At 37.8% G+C, this 18,142-nt stretch overlaps 1 protein-coding gene across 2 annotated transcripts; it reads left to right on the top strand.

Moving 5' to 3' along the window:
* The first annotated feature begins 440 nt into the window (after positions 1-440).
* On the top strand, positions 441-7,577 carry SLITRK3 (SLIT and NTRK like family member 3). 2 transcript variants are annotated; one of them, XM_082252500.1, is made up of 2 exons: positions 441-547; positions 1,857-7,577. In XM_082252500.1, exon 2 carries the CDS (start codon positions 1,882-1,884, stop codon positions 4,528-4,530), a length of 2,649 nt encoding a protein of 882 aa, XP_082108626.1. In that variant the 5' UTR covers positions 441-547; positions 1,857-1,881; the 3' UTR covers positions 4,531-7,577. The 2 variants fall into 2 exon arrangements, with proteins under 2 accessions (XP_082108626.1, XP_082108627.1); XM_082252501.1 differs by lacking the exon at positions 441-547 and adding an exon at positions 793-870.
* Positions 7,578-18,142: the final 10,565 nt, after the last annotated feature.

The raw sequence follows: 18,142 nt of genomic DNA, 5'->3' as shown, positions 1-18,142 counted from the left end.
GGGGGGGGAAACTGGGGAAAGAAAAAGAGAAGGCAGCAAACGGGCAAAGCCATAGAAGAGGTTGAAAGAGAATAAATAGGAGGTAGACAATTGAAGCAGCGGTGTGAAGGTTGTTGGATTTGTGTCAAATTTCCAATGATCTGTTGCCTGTAGGAGGAGGAGGAGGAGAAGGATGGAGGGCTAAAGAAAAAAAAAAAGAGGATAGAGAGGGGGGAAAGGGAAAAAAAGAGAGAGGGCGAGTGAGAAAGACCTCAGCAGGCAATGTTGGACAGAGAGGCTGCAGATTCCTCGCTGGCTCCATTGAGCATACTGAGTGGCAGATCTGCATGTTGAAGCAACCCATTGAAAACACAGAGCAGCTCACAGCACACTGCACATTGCACATTCCCAGCACGTCTCTAGCTCATTTTTTTTTTCTTTTTTTTTTTTTTTTGCCTCAGACTCAGTAGGAGCAGATAGCAAGAGAAAGACAGAGAGAGGGAGAGCCAGCAATCCTCAAACTCAGCCTTTATTCCCCCGGATGTGCTAAAAATTCACCTGCAAACTGGTAAGTAAATCAACCTCTCTTGTCTCTATTTACTTTTCTAGGGTGACCTGACATTAGATTGAAGTTGCAGATATGTATTTGCAAATGATGCTGCTGCTGAGGCTGCTGCAATCTAACCCTCTGCCTTTTTTTTTCCTCCCTCCTGTCTTTATTTCAAGCGATCTATTTACTGGCATGCCAGAATCTGGACTGCTTAGCATCTATGTAATGTGTCAGGAAAGCTGCATTAGCATTTATTGTATTTCACTAGAATGGATGCTTTGATTTTAAGTTTCATTGCCATCACTATGCTCTAAGCACACAGGAAATGCAGTAAGATGCAGGTGGCTTCATATCTACAGATTTCAATGTAGTTATTTGCAGCATCTAAGAATGGGGAGGTGGGAGGGGGGTTATTGCATGGATTTGATTTTTGTGCTAGAAGAAAAGGATTTGAAGATGGGATGACTTTATTTTTCGATGGCTTATTTTAAACAGTTTTGGCACTTAGGCACTTTGCTAATGTATAGGTATTTTCATCATCGAGATACATTCACCGTCTGGTCTCTGTGCTGTTAAAGCTTCAGTCCCAGAGCAAGGGAGGCAGAGCATTTAAATCATGGATCATCCCAGACTAAGCTGCATTTTACTGTCAGTTTCCCCTCCGATTGGAAGATCATATGGACAAGCAGTGTGGCCAGATTAATTATCTCTACATTCTTTTATCTATTTATGGCCATTTAAAGTGCCCAATCGCCACTGCGATTAACTGCATGCTGGAATCTGCTAATGCATCACGAACGAGGAGCACACGGATAATTTACTGGAAATAGCAAGCAAGATTTTGACACCAACTCTTTGGGATAAAATGCATGCTTTGCAGTAATTCTAACTCTCATACATTACGACTGTATCTAGTATGTATGTACAAGCTTAGATCATTATCTGTGTTAAGGCATACTAGTGTTATTTGTACTCTTAATATAGCTCAGGATGACTCATAGGCAAGGGTAATTTTTTTAGACACAAATTATTTCCATTATGACATAAGCTCACTTATTTACAAGCTAGACACAATTCTTACCATTGTCTATGTGCACAGAGATGGTCTCATGGAGTGGCAATTATGTAATACAGTGCATTAAGCCAAATGGCATTGCATAATTGCAGATTTACACTTTGATAGACTAGATCTTGTAAACTAGTGTGCACCGATAATGAACAGACAATTCACTGTTCTCTTGCTATTGTTACTTTGCACTGCCTGTTTATATGTATAGTATAGTTAAATAATGATATCTGTGTTTTTTTTCTCTTCTCTGCCTTTCAGCTTTTTTGTTTTTAACTAATCAGAAATGGAACCTTCTCCAGCAGAAACTCAGCTAAATGGACGTATGTTATGGATAATTCTTTTAAGCACAATTGCTCTTGCATGGACTACACCAATTCCCTTGATTGAGGATTCAGAAGAAATAGACGAGCCTTGCTTTGATCCTTGTTACTGTGAAGTGAAGGAAAGCCTTTTCCACATTTATTGTGACAATAAAGGATTTACAAATATTAGTCAGATTTCGGAATCCTGGTCTCGACCATTTAAACTGTATCTTCAGAGAAATTCTATGAGAAAACTGTACACGAACAGCTTCCTTCATTTGAACAATGCTGTGTCGATTAATCTCGGGAACAATGCATTGCAGGACATTCAAGCTGGAGCTTTTAATGGGTTGAAAGTTCTGAAGAGACTATACCTGCATGAAAACAAACTAGATATTTTTAGAAATGACACTTTTATGGGACTGGAAAGCTTGGAGTACCTACAAGCAGACTATAATGTAATTAAGAGGATTGAAAGTGGGGCCTTCAGAAATTTAAATAAACTGAGAGTACTAATTCTCAATGATAACCATATTCCTTTGCTTCCAACAAATTTATTTAAGTCTGTGTCTTTAACACACTTGGACTTGCGTGGAAACCGTTTAAAGATCCTTTCTTACAGAGGGATGTTAGATCACATAGGAAGAAGTATTATGGAGATACAGTTAGCTGAGAATCCTTGGAACTGTACCTGTGAGATTGTGCAGTTAAAAACATGGCTCGAACGTATTCCTTATACTGTTCTGGTTGGGGATATTTTATGTGAAAGCCCCTTTCACTTTCATGGCAAGGATTTAAGGGATATAAAGCGAAGTAAACTGTGCCCTTTGTTGTCTGAAAGTGAGGTTGAAGCAAGCCTGGGGATTCCCCAGTTACCGTCAAGCAAAGAAAATACGTGGCCTACTAAACCTTCCTCTATGTTATCATCTTTTCATGTAACTGCTTCTTCTGTGGAGTACAAGACATCAAATAAGCAACCCACCACCACCAAGCAACCTAGGCCTCCAAAGCCTCCACCGACACCCAGAGGCCTTTACCCAGGTCCAAACCAACCACCAATTGCTGGATACCAGACTAGACCACCTATTCCAATCATCTGCCCAACAGGATGTTCATGCAGTTTGCATATCAATGATCTGGGATTGACTGTAAACTGTAAGGAGAAAGGGTTTCATAATATATCAGAACTTCTGCCTAGACCGCTCAATGCTAAAAAACTTTACTTGAGTGGTAACTTAATACAGAAAATCTACCGGTCTGATTTTTGGAATTTTTCTTCATTGGATTTATTACACCTTGGAAACAACAGAATTTCTTATGTTCAGGAGGGAGCCTTTATTAATCTCCCAAATTTAAAAAGCTTATATTTAAACGGAAATGACATTGAAAGGCTGACGCCTGGCATGTTCAGGGGTTTACAGAGTTTGAATTATTTATATTTTGAGTATAACATGATAAGGGAAATCCAGCCTGCTGCTTTCAGCCTGATGCCAAATCTGAAGTTGCTGTTTCTCAATGACAATCTGTTGAGAACACTCCCAACTGATGCTTTTGCAGGCACATCTCTAGCAAGGCTGAATCTCAGAAACAACCACTTTCTATACCTTCCTGTTGCAGGAGTTCTGGAACACCTTAATGCTATTGTGCAGATTGATCTTAAACAGAATCCATGGGATTGCACCTGTGACATTGTCCCTTTAAAGCAGTGGATAGACACCATCAGTTCTGTCATTATGGTTGGAGAAGTACTGTGCACAAGTCCAGAGAACCTGACCAACAAGGATCTAAAATCCATTGAAATGGAAGTTTTGTGTCCAGAGATGCTACATGCCACTTCACCATCTTTTCCTGGAAAGATGGTGCCCACAAGCTCCTCAGTGTTTGAGCTTACCACATCTGGAGGTGCCATTCCTTTATCTGTCCTCATTCTCAGTCTCCTAATCTTGTTTTTCTCAGCTGTTTTTGTGGCTGCTGGCCTCTTTGCATTCGTGCTGAGAAGGCGCAAGAAGCTGCCTTTCAGAAAGAGACAAGAGGTGGATTTGACAGGCATTCAAATGCAGTGTAGAATCTTTGAGGACAGACCAAACAACTCCCCAGAGAAAGCTCCTGGGCATGTCTATGATTACATTCCTCATCCTGTAACCCAGATGTGCAACAATCCCATCTACAAACCCAGAGAGGAAGAAATGGGGGAGGAATTTTCAGAAACAAAAGAAAACAACACAAATTATAGGACCTTAATAGAAAAAGAAAAAGAGTGGACTATGGCAGTGTCAAACTCCCAGCTAAACACTATAGTTACTGTTAATCAGAGTGGGGAAGTACCAAGTTTTCATGAAAATGGGGTCATCTTTCCTGGAGTAATTGACCGAGAACGGCCAGCACCAACGGTGGGTTTTGTGGACTGCATTTATGGCACAGTACCCAAATTAAAGGAACTGCACGTCCACCCACCTGGCATGCAATACCCAGATTTACAGCAGGATGCCAGGTTAAAAGAAACCTTACTTTTCTCAGCTGGGAAGGGGTTTTCAGACCAAACTCAAAGTGAATACCTCGAGTTAAGGGCCAAACTCCAAACCAAGCCGGATTACCTCGAAGTCCTGGAAAAAAACACATATAGATTCTAATATAGCATAATTTCATAGCGCCCAAAAAACAAAACAAACGCATGATTCAAGATGATAATACCGTTGTGCTCCCCAAATTGTTTTGGAGGAAGGGCCATACTCTAATCGTAATTAATTGAAGTGCCTTCGCAGACTTTTGCCAGCAATGTTATCAATCATTATTTTTTATATAGGAATCTAAGAAACTTGACTGTGCCATGTAAGGTATGGGGATATTTGTACTGATCCTGATAAAAATAATTCCACGTGTCCTTTTTTGGCAGCAACTTAAACCTTTTCACTGGAGGGTATTGGGGGGTGAGGGAGATAAGATGGCATTGTGGCTTCCTTATACAAAGAAACACCCATGGCACAGTTCCTGTATATTGATGCAGTTTGCTGCATGCCTGAAAAGGAAAAAAAAAAAAAAACTGCAGGGGGGGTTAATGCTCGAATGTTCTCACCCAAAACACGAATGCTCATCTGTTTTCTTTTTACCAACAACAATTCAGCATCCAAACACCTGGATTCACTGCAAAGCATCATGATTTAATGGGTTCAATGTATATTTGATTTATTTCTTTTTTTGCAAAGCAGGAAGTATTGTACACAAGACAGCTAGGGATCAACATCTTTGTGAATTCATGAATATGCCAGGATTTTTAATTTTTTTTTTTTTTTTTTTTTGCAGCTCCTTGCAATTTCTTTAGCAATGCTACTGGGTACGTATCACTAACAGCTTTGTAGGAAGCACTTTTAATGTCTTCTCCCCCCCTCCTCTTACTCTTTAGCCTACCCCATACACAAAGATTTTACAAAATGTGCATATATTTATTCTGTAATTTCAGTGAATATTAATTGTAAAGGTAATGTTTAATCAATGTATAGTGATTATGCGTCTGGTATAGCTTTCCTAATAAAATAATTTAAAACAATACATACATATACAGATATATACAGATAAAAAAGCTTGATTTAGCTATGCCCAGCCTTATGTACATCAGCCAAAAAAAAAAAAAAACGGAGTTACCATGCTGACTAACATTGATCACTATTTCATTGCACACAGTGCTATGGTTAGAGGTAAGAAAAAAAGATGACATGCGCTTTGATATAGTTTTGTAATTCTTGGAATCAGTAGCACTTTAGAGCCTTTCGCAGATTCCTCAGTAGCAAAGGAATTAATAATGTAACAATCCTCTGGACAACACTGCATTCAATACTGCGAGAATTGGAAGTAAATTATTACTTAGAGGCAGAGCCATTTAATTTATTTGTCCAGCTTGAAAAATGAGAGGACCAATGTATCCCCTTTAGTCAATTATCTAGGGATCACTACAGTGCGTTCCGACCCATTTCGGGATGAAAAGTTGCACAGCCTATCTGTATAAAATGTCTAATTGGTTATATATATATATATATTTCTTCAAAGCATACACTCTATTAATTGCACACTGTATATCCTAATAGAGAGAGTCTATTTATAGAGATATATATGAAAAGGGCACTAGCAGACCCCGAGTGAACCCAAAGAAAATCTAATTCAAAACTGGAGCTGCTAGCTTGTGGTTTAAATGAGGATGCATTGATAACATTGAACAGCAGGGGGAGCTTATAGTCTAAATATTGTATGTTAGGCACAGGCACCTGGTTCTTGGCTTTAGAGCTGTGTGTTATTCGTGTGCCGCAGCCGTTCCCGAATGTCTTCTCCTCTGCTTCATTTCCTGACTAATTTAAATCCCTAATGAAATCATTACTGTACATTGAATGTAAACTGTCAGATGTCACTGATGCCTTACATGAACATAGAAATTTTAAAAAGAGAATGTGAAAAGAAAAAAAAAAAAGCTTGTCAAGTTTTGGTTTTGCTGCATGATCATCTGTACTATTGATTTATTATTACAAGCTGCTATTGTTCTGATTATCAGTGTCGTTTGTCTATATGCATGTAGATAGTTACACGTATCCATAGATTTATATATATACTGTAGCTACCTCTGTGCATATATGAGCTAGAAAGTGCATTTTTTTTTTGCTCACAGCCCCCTTGTCTATAGTTTACAAAGTTCATCACCTTTATAGTAAAATATGTCACCATTAAGGGCATATGGTAATGCAGAATATAGATCAATCACTAATTTGCACACGCATAAATGATAGCCTTGAGCTGCAATTGATTTTAGCTGCTAAAAAACAGACAAGACCTATCACTAAAGGGCAGCATACTGCTGCTATTACAACATTGGAATTCAGAGATGGACTACCAGTAGTACTCCTGCTGCATTAAACTACATCACCCCTTGACTTCACTCTTAAGCATCATGGGAGGGGTAGTTCTATGACATCTCCCTCTGTGTCCATCATCACTTGGCTTCACTAGTGAGTGTTATGGGAGTTTGCATTAATTGACAGCTACAGTGCTGAAGGTTGCCCATCTACAGCATGTTGGTGTTCCGTTTAGATGATTTACTTCCCAATTTAATGACATATTTATTTTAAAAATCTCCAGTTAAACTCATCCTATTCAACCCAAAGGCTGGATTTTCCATGTATACCACCATATTTGTTTGTTATGTTCTAAAAAAAAAAAAAAAAAAATCCAAAACCTGCTGTATATTGCATATGACTGCGTTCAACTCTACTATAAATAGACAGCATGCGCATATTTTGAAAATAAAATGTGCAAGGCGAAACACTCCTTATAAGAATAGAAGCCCATTAACTCCAGGCATGCATCACATCACCGTATTTCTTTTACAATAACACATTCGCGTGCAATCCCTAGTGTTACTGGTGCTGTATACAGTTTAAACGGAGTGCTCATAATCCATAGCAAAGTATGATGCAAACATTATGTTTATATATTTTGTTTAAAAAAAAAAAAAGCAAATATAACAAAAAAAAACAAGATAAAACATGAAACAAAGAGAGAAGCAAGAAAGTCTTTGCTTCAACAAAAGGGACATTTTTTCCACCCCTGGATGGTGCGGAATTCTATTTATTCAGTGGAAATAAATTTATTCTTTGAGAATGGAAATTTTATATTAAAGGAGATACTTTTTGGCTTACATTTTGTTTTATTTTCTTACGTAGGAAGCTCTTTCTTTGCATTTGTGGCTTTGGTGTGTGTGCGTGCACGATGGTGGGTGGGTGGGGGATTAGAGGGGTTATACAATGTATATTGTTTGCTTTTGCAAAGGGTTAATGTACAACATTTCAGAACTGTTCTGTGGCTGCCGAAGTGCACAGAAGAATGACCATCTAGTTTATCTCAGCTATGAAGAGTTCACATTTTCTACTGATCGATATGAATGCACAAGCCTTATCTTTTTAACTGATATGACTAGCACCAGTCATGATAAATGACAATGATAGTGCTGAGTTATGGCATCTTATTGCACAAACGCTGACATGTAGAATAATATGTCAAAGCAGATATTTCCCAATACACTTGTTAAAAAGGTACCACCATTGATTTGAATTTTATTATGTTTCCCATGACTCGTTTAACTAGTTACCTTTAGATGTTTGGTTGACCATAATGATCATCAAGACCTTTCTTTCGCCAAAAGATTCTACCTAATAGACACCAGGCCGCGTTAACATTTCAGCAAGCTCAATAACTTGCTGCTTACAATTTATGTCCTATTGTTTTCTTTTTTTTTTTTTCGGTTGTATTTCCTGACAATCTTCATATATCACTAGAATGTGTTCTTCGTGTAATGAGAAGAATCAGTTAAAAGACAAATTTATTATTTGTAAGGCAGGATAGGAAAATATTCACGGCTGTAAATAAATGTACTCACTTGTCTTAGTCCAATGTGCCTGTACAGGTTTTTGAAAGATGGACATAGAAATTGGTGCCATGGGGGAACTGTAGATACAGCTGTGTTCACAAATTGCAGCTCTGTGCATGGAATGCTGTTAATTAACCAATACATTATAGATGACTGCGCTGTTTTGGGTATCTTCACATCTCAACAGTGCTCTCTGCTTGTGGATTATCTAAACTATAGATTAGACAGTTTTTTGGGGTCTTTCTGGTAATAGGGGATGAAGATCAGCCACTGGTTTTAGATTTATTAGCAAACGGACTTCTTGTATGTCAATCATTCTTTTCCTATTTATCCACCTGAGGTTTGACCACTTTACCACCGGAGGATTTTGCTGTCTTACGTCCGGGCCACTTTTTGCGATTCGGCACTGTGCGACTTTAACTGACAATTGCGCTGTCATGCAACACCATACCCAAACAAAATTTACGTCCTTTTTTTCCCACAAACAGAGCTTTCTTTTGGTGGTATTTTATCACCTGTGCGATTTTTACTTTTTGCGCTATAAACAAAAAAAGAGCGAAAATTTTGAAAAAATAACAATATTTTTCACATTTTTTAATATGAAATTCCCCCCCGAAAAAATGTAAAAATCTAATTTTTTTATCATTTTAGGCCAATTTGTTTTCTGCTACATATTTTTGGTAAAAAAAATCGCAATAAGCGTATTTTGATTGGTTTGCGCAAAAGTTATTGTGTTTACTAACTAAGGGAAAGATTTCTGTCATTTTTGGTGTTTTTTTTTTTTTTAACGAGTAATGGCGGCGATCTGCAATTTTTTTTGCGGGACTGCGACATTGGGGCAGACAGATTGGACCCTTGACTGACATTTTTGACACTTTTGGGGGTACCAGTGACATTACTACAGTAATCAGTGCTATAAATATGCACTGTTTCTGTAAAAATGACACTGGCAGGGAAGGGGTTAATTTTTATTGGTGATCAAGGGGTTAATGTATGCCTGGTGCTTACTAACGTGTGTGGGGGGAGGTGACTGAGTGACACAGGGACAGATCGCAGGTTCAGCTATGCTGAACCCTGCAATCTGACCCTGCCTATCACTTAGGAGATCCACCTGCTTTGTTTACACAAGCGGGTGGATCCCCACACTCGATTCCACGACGATCGGGGAAGAGCGGCGGTGATCACCGCCGCTCCTCCCCTGGCCCGACTCCCGCTGTGACTGAATACAGTGAGAGCGAGCCTCCGGCGGCGCGCACACTCCGCCCACGAGGGGAGGAGTACAGCGACGTAGATCTACGTCGCTGGACGATAACTAACCACTTTGCCGCAGTACAGTCAACGTGACTGGTCGGCAAGTGGTTAACAGTCACGTGTTTTCTCTGTCCTCCTCTCTGCACACACAATTGCAGTATCCTTAAGGGCCCATTCACGCTTCCCTACAGTCCAAACCTCTGCTGCCCACACAGAGTTTTGGGCTGCAGATCTGTGCAGCAGGGGGCGGTGTGATGTATGTTTTAATGCAACATACAACTCCCTTTTTTTTTAACAGAACTTTATATGAAGTTTAAAAATGGACACTTCATTCATGTTACTGCACAGCAGTGCGATGCTTTGCACTTGCCGTGCGGTGACATGCGGAGCCAGGCAGAGTGGTGCAATATTATGCAAACATGTTGTATTTTTCCAGTTTTGTTGTCTGTGTTGGAAAGAATTATCTTCCCTACTTGTCTCAGGGTTGTCAAAGAGAGGTGACAATGCTTACTAGGACCTTTACCATGCTTTTTCTGGCACTTTTTGTTTACAAGTTTGAATCAGTATCTTTTGCTAGAAAATCACTTATAACCCTAAACATTCTATCTATCTATCTATCTATCTATCTATCTATCTATCTATCTATCTATCTATCTATCTATCTATCTATCTATCTATCTATCTATCTATCTATCTATCTATCTATCTATCTATCTATCTATCTATCTATCTATCTATCTATCTATCTATCTATCTATCTATCTATCTATCTATCTATCTATCTATCTATCTATCTATCTATCTATCTATCTATCTATCTATCTATCTATCTATCTATCTATCTATCTATCTATCTATCTATCTATCTATCTATCTATCATATATATATATATATATATATATATATATATATATAGATGGATAGATAGATAGATAGATAGATAGATAGATAGATAGATAGATAGATAGATAGATAGATAGATAGATAGATAGATAGATAGATAGATAGATAGATAGATAGATAGATAGATAGATAGATAGATAGATAGATAGATAGATAGATAGATAGATAGATAGATAGATAGATAGATAGATAGATAGATAGATAGATAGAAATATATATTTCTATATATATTTATTTATGTATTTTTAAGCAGAGACCCCAGGGAATACAATGGCATTTTTGTATATCACAAGGTATTTAGCAGTTTTTAGAATGCAATTTTTTGGGAAAAATGTATTTTAATGAATTTTAATTGAAACCGCCATTTTTAAAAAAAATTATGATGGATGATGTTACGTCCAGTAAATAGATACCTAACAGGTCATGCTTTAAAATTGTGCACGCTCGTGGAATTGTGACAAACTGCGGTACAGAAACATCCCCACATAGGCAACGTTTAAAACTCCTTTACATGTTACCTGTTTAGAGGTACAGAGGAGTTCTAGTACTAGAATTATCGATCTCACTCTTAGGTTCGCAGTTATCTCACATTTGTGGTGTGAAGACCATTTACATATGCGTGCGTGATTTACGTATGCTTTAACTTCTGAGCGCAAGCACGGAGGGATGGGGGCATATTCATTTTTTTTTCTTATTTATTTTATTTTTTAGATTTACATTGTCCTTTTCATTTTTTTTAGCACTTTTATTTCTATTACAAGTAATGTAAACAACCTTTGTAATAGAAATAAGGATGACAGGTCCTCTTTATAAAGAGATCCAGTGGTTACTCGTTTTTAAAAGCAAAATATAAAAATAAACAAATATATTAAAAAAAATGTTGATCTTTTGCTGTAAAACAAATATTGTTTGCTTCCACCCTGGACTGAAAGTGACATCATGATGTCACTCTGTCCTCCAAGGCCATAGTGGCATCTGTTGGATTTGCTCTTTGATTTCCTGTGTGACCAGCTGGTGGCACTGTTGGATCGTTTCTCAGGCGAGCCGGCGGTAACGGTAAGCCTGAGAAACACCAGCGAGTGGCAGAAGAGGGGGAGTCCTAAGAATCGATGGGAATGCTTTCAAGAGAAAGACAGCTTCCTAAACAAGGTTTAGGAGTGTGTCTACGGGAAATTCTATGACAATTCTTCCAGAAGCGCATTTGTGAGGTCAGGCAGTGATGTTGGACAAGAAGGCCTGGCTCACAGTCACCTCTCTAATTTATCCCAAAGGTGTTCTAACAGGTTGAGGTCAGGACTCTGTGCAGGTCAGTCAAGTTCCCCACCCCAAACTCATTCATCTATGTCTTTATGGACCTTGCTTTGTGCACTCGTCCAAAGCATTTGGTGGAGTGGGGATTATGGTGCAGGCTGTTTTTCAGGGGGTGGATTTGGCCCATTAGTTCCAGTGAAGGGAACACTTAAGGCATCAGCATACCAAGATATTTTGGACAGTTTAGGGATGGCCCCTTCCTGTTTTAACATGACTGTGCACCAGTGCACAAACAAGGTTCATAAAGACATGGATGAGCGAGGATCAACTCAATATTGAACCCTAGGGACTAAGACTGGGATGCCATGAAAATTCATGTTCGTGTAAAGGCAGGCGTCCCAATACTTTTGAAAATATAGTGTATGTAAAGCACAGTACTGTGTGTTTTTTTTTATTTTTGTTAATGCAGAGGTAGGATTGCAGTAATACCATACTGCTGCTTTAAAGAAAGAGGCCCTAGATTTTACGTATAATAGTAAATAAAGGTACATTGGCTTGACAACAAAATGCCCCTAGAAGTAATTACTTTATTGACAACTTTTCAGAAAACCAGGAACAGGAATGGCATTGATTAATGTTGACTTTTGCCATTTAGGAAACAATATGAGTGGGATGCGACCAGTTATGCTGTTTGAAAACTCAGAAGTTTTGGAGTTTGCTGTTTCACAACAGCTACATTGTTGCAGGCCCTCCTTATTTATATATTTGGCCTACAAGTCTTAGGCTCGGTTCACACTAAGGTGACTTTGTTTGCACTTTATTCAGTGCAGTGGAACCGTTCTAATCGGAGCGACTCAAGTCACTCTGCCTCAGAAAAAGGTTCCTGCACTACTTGGGGGTGACTTTGGAGCGGCTTGCATTAAATTCTATTAAAGAAGTCGTTTGCAAGCCGCACTGAAGTCAGGCTGTATGGGGCAGCATCAGAGTCGGGCGACTTTGAAGCAGCCCCAGTGCGATCTGAGCCTTAGGGGAATGTCTGTTTGCTAATAAATGTTGTTGTTTAGCACAATAAGCATGGCTTATCAATACACAAAGATTGAAACTCACAATAACTAGTGTCAAAACAAAAATTATAAAAATTAAAATTTAAAAAAATAAAATACACAAAGATTGCAATGGCTATTCAATACAAGAAAGCTAGCCTATGTGCACATCTTTAAAAACAGGATTGGTTGTCAATTGTACCATTTCCTTATTAATACATACTGCCTAGGGACCTCATTACATTGGATTTGGTGCTGCCTGTGCCCTACCGGGCTTTGGGAACACCTATTAGCGTATACGGTTTGTTGTTTAGCTTGATAAGCTTGGATCATCAACACACAAAGGGGTTGATTTGCTAAAGGCAAATAGACTGTCCACTTTGCAAGGGAATTTGCCCCAGGAGCTAAGTGAATGAGGTGATTTCCATCATCCAATCATATACCAGAAAAAAAAAAAAAATTTTTTTTTTTTTATTACAATGGGTCATTTCAGTCAAAAACAATATTTATTTCTCAACATCATTATTTTGAATCAATTTCTAGTTTTATTTGGAGTTTGGTGGATCAATCTTTGAGGTCTTCTGCCTTGGTCCTCATCATTTCTCAATATCATTATTTTGAATCAATTTCTAGATTTATTTGGAGTTTGGTGGATTAATCTTTGAGGTCTTCTGCCTTGGTCGTCATCACATGAGGTCTAAATTATCCAATTGCATTTTTTATCATGAATAATAGAGATTTTGCAGACAATTGAGACAAGCATCAAAATTAAGATGCTGTGGATGGGCTTGGTTGGGCTCTTCAGGGACGAAAACTCCAAAAAGTGGAAAAAGGCAATGAGTGCTTTCACAAAACAATATGTAGAATTTAAAAAAAAACCTCCAATTTGAGAGATTTTTTTGTTTTTGTTTTTTTTTTTTTGCTTTTTTGAGCATAAAGTGGCAATACATTGCAAAGACCAAGCTGTTTCTACAGTTCTCCCATGGCAACAAACACAATCTCATCATGAAATGTAACTTTGTGTACAAAGGGCTCTTGGTTACCCTGCATTGGTATAAATGAGTGAGAAGTATAAAACATGCTATTTACAAATGTAATAATTTCACTGGCTTGACTTACAGCGTGTAATGATGGTGTTGGGACCTATAGTGCATGTACAGCCAATACTTTTTTAGCTTTGAATAGATTAGGTTTAGAACCCCCCGTCAGGTTTAATTTCTGTTTGCATCTAGATGTATTTTCCTCTATTTGTCCTGGAGATAACAGCCTCCATGATGGGAAATGGTAACAACTGCCTAAGAAGGGATCTCTCTTCATTTTGTAGAGAATTCTTCTTACTTCTTGTTTGAGCTCTGATACAGGAAGGGAAGGAAAATCCCCATTTGGGGCAAATATAGCAAAAAATAAACTGACAGCGGCTTTAACCCTCCCTAATTTATCCCAAAATAAAAAATGCCTATGCATAAACTTTATAGAATTGCCAAACTCTATTAGAGTATGTGTACATGGGCTCCTGACTCAGAAATCAAAGGCAACCATAGGAAAGCCTGCTTTTAGATGCTTTCAGGGAATATTGGATTGCATTTTAAATTAATTCATATTGCTTTTGTCATGCATTTACCAGGCATACACATTGCTTTCCAAGTGGTTTGCAGAGAGGAATAAAAATGATTTAAATGTAGTGAAAGAGGACATGATACATTTACAAAGATGTAATGCGAAGCATGATAAAAGCAACCACAAATGCAAGATAACAAACAATACTCCATGCCATCCAAACATGTCATTCTATATCCATAAAAAATGCTTCAGAAAAGCACATTGGTCACAAAACACAAAAGCCTGTGTACACAACACATTAAAAAGCCAACCATTATATTTCTATATGAGGTCTTGTTCATATGTCTTTGAGTTTGAGTATACCAAGTTAAATGTTTACATTTATCCCATTTATATTAGTGGGATTTCAATGCACTATGCAGTTCCTGTACCTTGACTTGGGCAAAGCAAAAGATTTAATTGCATATTTTTTTCCATTGTTATCATATTGCCTTACAAGCTGTGTCTCATCACTTGTCTGTCAACGTCATTGTGAAGACCTAATTTGGTGTTTGTAACATATTATTTGTATATTCAGATATGTCTCTGAACATGAATTAGCAATGCATTTGTAAATTGCATTTCAGAGAAAGTACTTGGGTATTTTCTTGACAACTACAAATACTGCTCTAATTATTCCCTACTGTGTCTGATATGAACTGAGCAACTTTACAGTTTTCATAAATATTTGGTCACATGCCTCTTAATGAACTTGTCATAATTGTCTCAATGAATCCTTATCTGCATTGAGGTTTTGTTACTGGTACAGCGTGTAAAATATTTACACAATGATCGGCTAATGGCATATCCGGGAAGAGCATTTAAAACACACAAATAAATATTGAAATAATTGACTTTGGGTTCACGTTAGTTCATCATCCTTTGGAAAAGCGCAGAATGTAATGTGGTTTTGATTTTTGGTTTGCCAGGAAACATTTGTACGTGTTTCTAATGGATAACAAAGGAAAGACGAAACATTTTACTCAAGAGTGATGCTAGTGGTCAGCATTCAATTATCATCGGGATAATAAACATTTCTTTCCCTTTGTGCACAGATCCATTTATTGGCAACAGTTTCTAAGGTTTAAAGTTTTAATGGTCCTGAAGTTCGTCATCTTCATTTATTAAACAGGAAAGGATTTCTAAAATGTGTGATGATGAGGATTCTGCCCATGCTGGCTGATGATATAGCTTATTAAGTGATGTTTAAAAGGAAGATTAAAGCGTCACTAAACTCTGGTTTAAAAAATTATATTCAAGTATGTTTTCCTAATTTATAAAGTATCTTTTATTGCTCTCAGCCTCCTCCAAATCTCAAAATATATTTTTTTTATTTTTGCTGCTGTGATCTGACTTTCTGTTATGCCTCGTACACACGCAACGATTGTTGGCTGTGAATTTTCGGCCAACGTCCAATCGGCCGATTTTTGGCTTGCTAGTATGATGCTTCTGACAACCAACTCCGACTTTTCGGCCGAAAAAAATCTGGTGTGCATGCTATAAAATTTTTGTTGGCCATCAACAGAACGGTCGATTGTTCATCAATCAGTACAGATTTCGGCAGACAAAAATCTGATGAGCAAGACTGGGCATGCTCAGAGAAGAAAAAACACACGGAAAGTAAACCAGCACATGACATCACTTCTGAAGTGGTTTTTGTTGGCCGATAAAATTCCTGTGCAGTCTAGAGCACATTTCAACCAACACAACAACACTGGAAAAAAGATGGCCGATCGGTAATCGTTGCGTGTGTACAAGGCATTAGAGAATGGCTACGTTCATTCTACATGATCCCACAATATGTAGGAATGGAGCCATCCTCTCTTGCTCACTGGACTATTGAATATGGGATGCGTAGGGCACATTAAGACCTGGAGACCTTACTTACAAAAAGATAGTGATAAAATAGAATGAGTCCAGAGAGAGTCACTTGCTCACTTGTGAGATGGACTAGGGACTATGGACTTTTGGATCTGTAGTGTGCATAGAGCAGTGCACATGACCACAACTAACGTATACTGCTTGTCACAAACAAACAGAAGTAAAATGGAAAAGGAGATGTTCAGGAGCTCATGGAGGATCTTACTAGAAGGCAAAAAACATGCTAAAAACACAAATTAATAAAAAGTAGATTACAGGCCATTAAATAGTGGATAGGCATAAATATTTTTATTGGGAGAATAGTGGTATGGTTTAGCGTCACTTTAAATATTACAATTCTGTAAATAACCAAGTCTCTTTCAGAAGCCATCTATAAACATAAGTTCATTATTTAGGTATAATGTAAATTGGTAAAATAGTTTTTGTTTTAAATATCTTTCAATCATAATGCACAGATTGGCTGCCTACATTTCAATGTTGATGCCAATAGAAAGGGGGGGGGGGACATGCAAGACACCCATAATGTCAAATACTACCAGGAGAAAACAATAGGGATCAGTTGGGCAGATCCATTCTTGCCCAGAGAACAGTCAGACTGAGGATGTTTGGTAAAGCTCAGGAAAGCAGACAGATGTAAAGTTATTGTCCAATCCCAACATAACCAGCTACGCAGGTAATCATCTTACATTTATAGGCTCATCTGTTTTTGTATACATACTTTACACTGGTAGTTCTTGACACTGGGGGTTTATCACCAAATAAAATAATCATCCTATGTCCTCTAAACACTAACCTGACCTTGATACATAGACCAACCCTTACAACTCAAGCTAACCTGATTGAGCCCCAAAAATCTTGTAACTTGTGATTGGATAGGTAAGGAGCAACTGAGGAGGTCATCTCTGTGTTCTTTCCAGTTAGTATGTCAGATTTGTTACATTTACAATTTTGTAAAGCCTGACTAGCTTGGAGTGCTTCCCCTTCCTCTTGAGTTTGAATACTAATGTCCAGGTAATTACAGAGAAGTAAGAAAGAAAGTTTAGGGTGCGGATGCAAATGTAATTTAAATGATATCCAAACCCAAAAACAAACATTTTATATATTGCAGCTTACCAATCCTTGTATGCGGTGGCTGCATTTTTATTCATCTTTCAGGGTAAAAAAGTTCAGAAAATACAGAAAATATCTTACTGTACCTACCAAAAATGCAATGCTTTTGTCATTTTCTGTTAGCTTAACTGAAAGCATAAGCGCTGGTATATTCCTTTGTTAACCCACCCCTTCCCTCACCCCATGTGTAATGGGGATGAAGATGAGAAAGAAATGTTTAAAGTCCATCCTGAACGGCAACCAAGGTTCTCTGCATATGCATAGATACAATGGAGAGAGTGAGCATTGTCACCCTAGGATACAAAATATTTTAAACACAGGATTAACATTTGAAAATACATGGGAAAAAAAGCATGAAACAACAACGAATGCAGATACCACATCTAATGACTGGTAAGCTGCAATATTTCACAATTTCTTTTTTTTTTTTTGCTTTATTTATGCTTTAAGTATTTTTTAATAAACACATAATTGAATAAAATGTTGGTTTCTTTATATCTGCCTGTACTTCGCCTAATCTTCTGAAACCGTGCTGCCTAGTGTGAGATGTAGAATGTGAGTATGTATCTACAGAACATGACAGTTATGGATATACTGTAGCACATTCTGCTGTTTTCTCCCCCTGACATATTGCACAGAGAAACATGTCAGTGATGTCATAGGGAAACAAAGAGGTTTATTCATATTGTAAAGCTGATATCACAGTTTGCGCTCCACAAAAAGGTTACTCCACACCCTTGCCCTGCATTTTAAGGCCTATTCCTAAAGTAAAACTACAGGCAAAACTTTTTTTTTTT

This window comes from Pelophylax lessonae, assembly GCF_965119305.1.
Source record: "Pelophylax lessonae genome assembly, chromosome: 3".
Classification (NCBI taxonomy): domain Eukaryota; kingdom Metazoa; phylum Chordata; class Amphibia; order Anura; family Ranidae; genus Pelophylax; species Pelophylax lessonae.
The sequence above is the reverse complement of the archived record's forward strand: the minus strand, read 5'-3'. Positions and strand labels throughout refer to the sequence as shown.

What these genes read in the sequence shown, in the direction of transcription:
- SLITRK3 (XM_082252500.1), top strand. Translation starts at nt 1,882, where the DNA reads ATGGAACCTTCTCCAGCAGAAACTCAGCTAAATGGACGTATGTTATGG.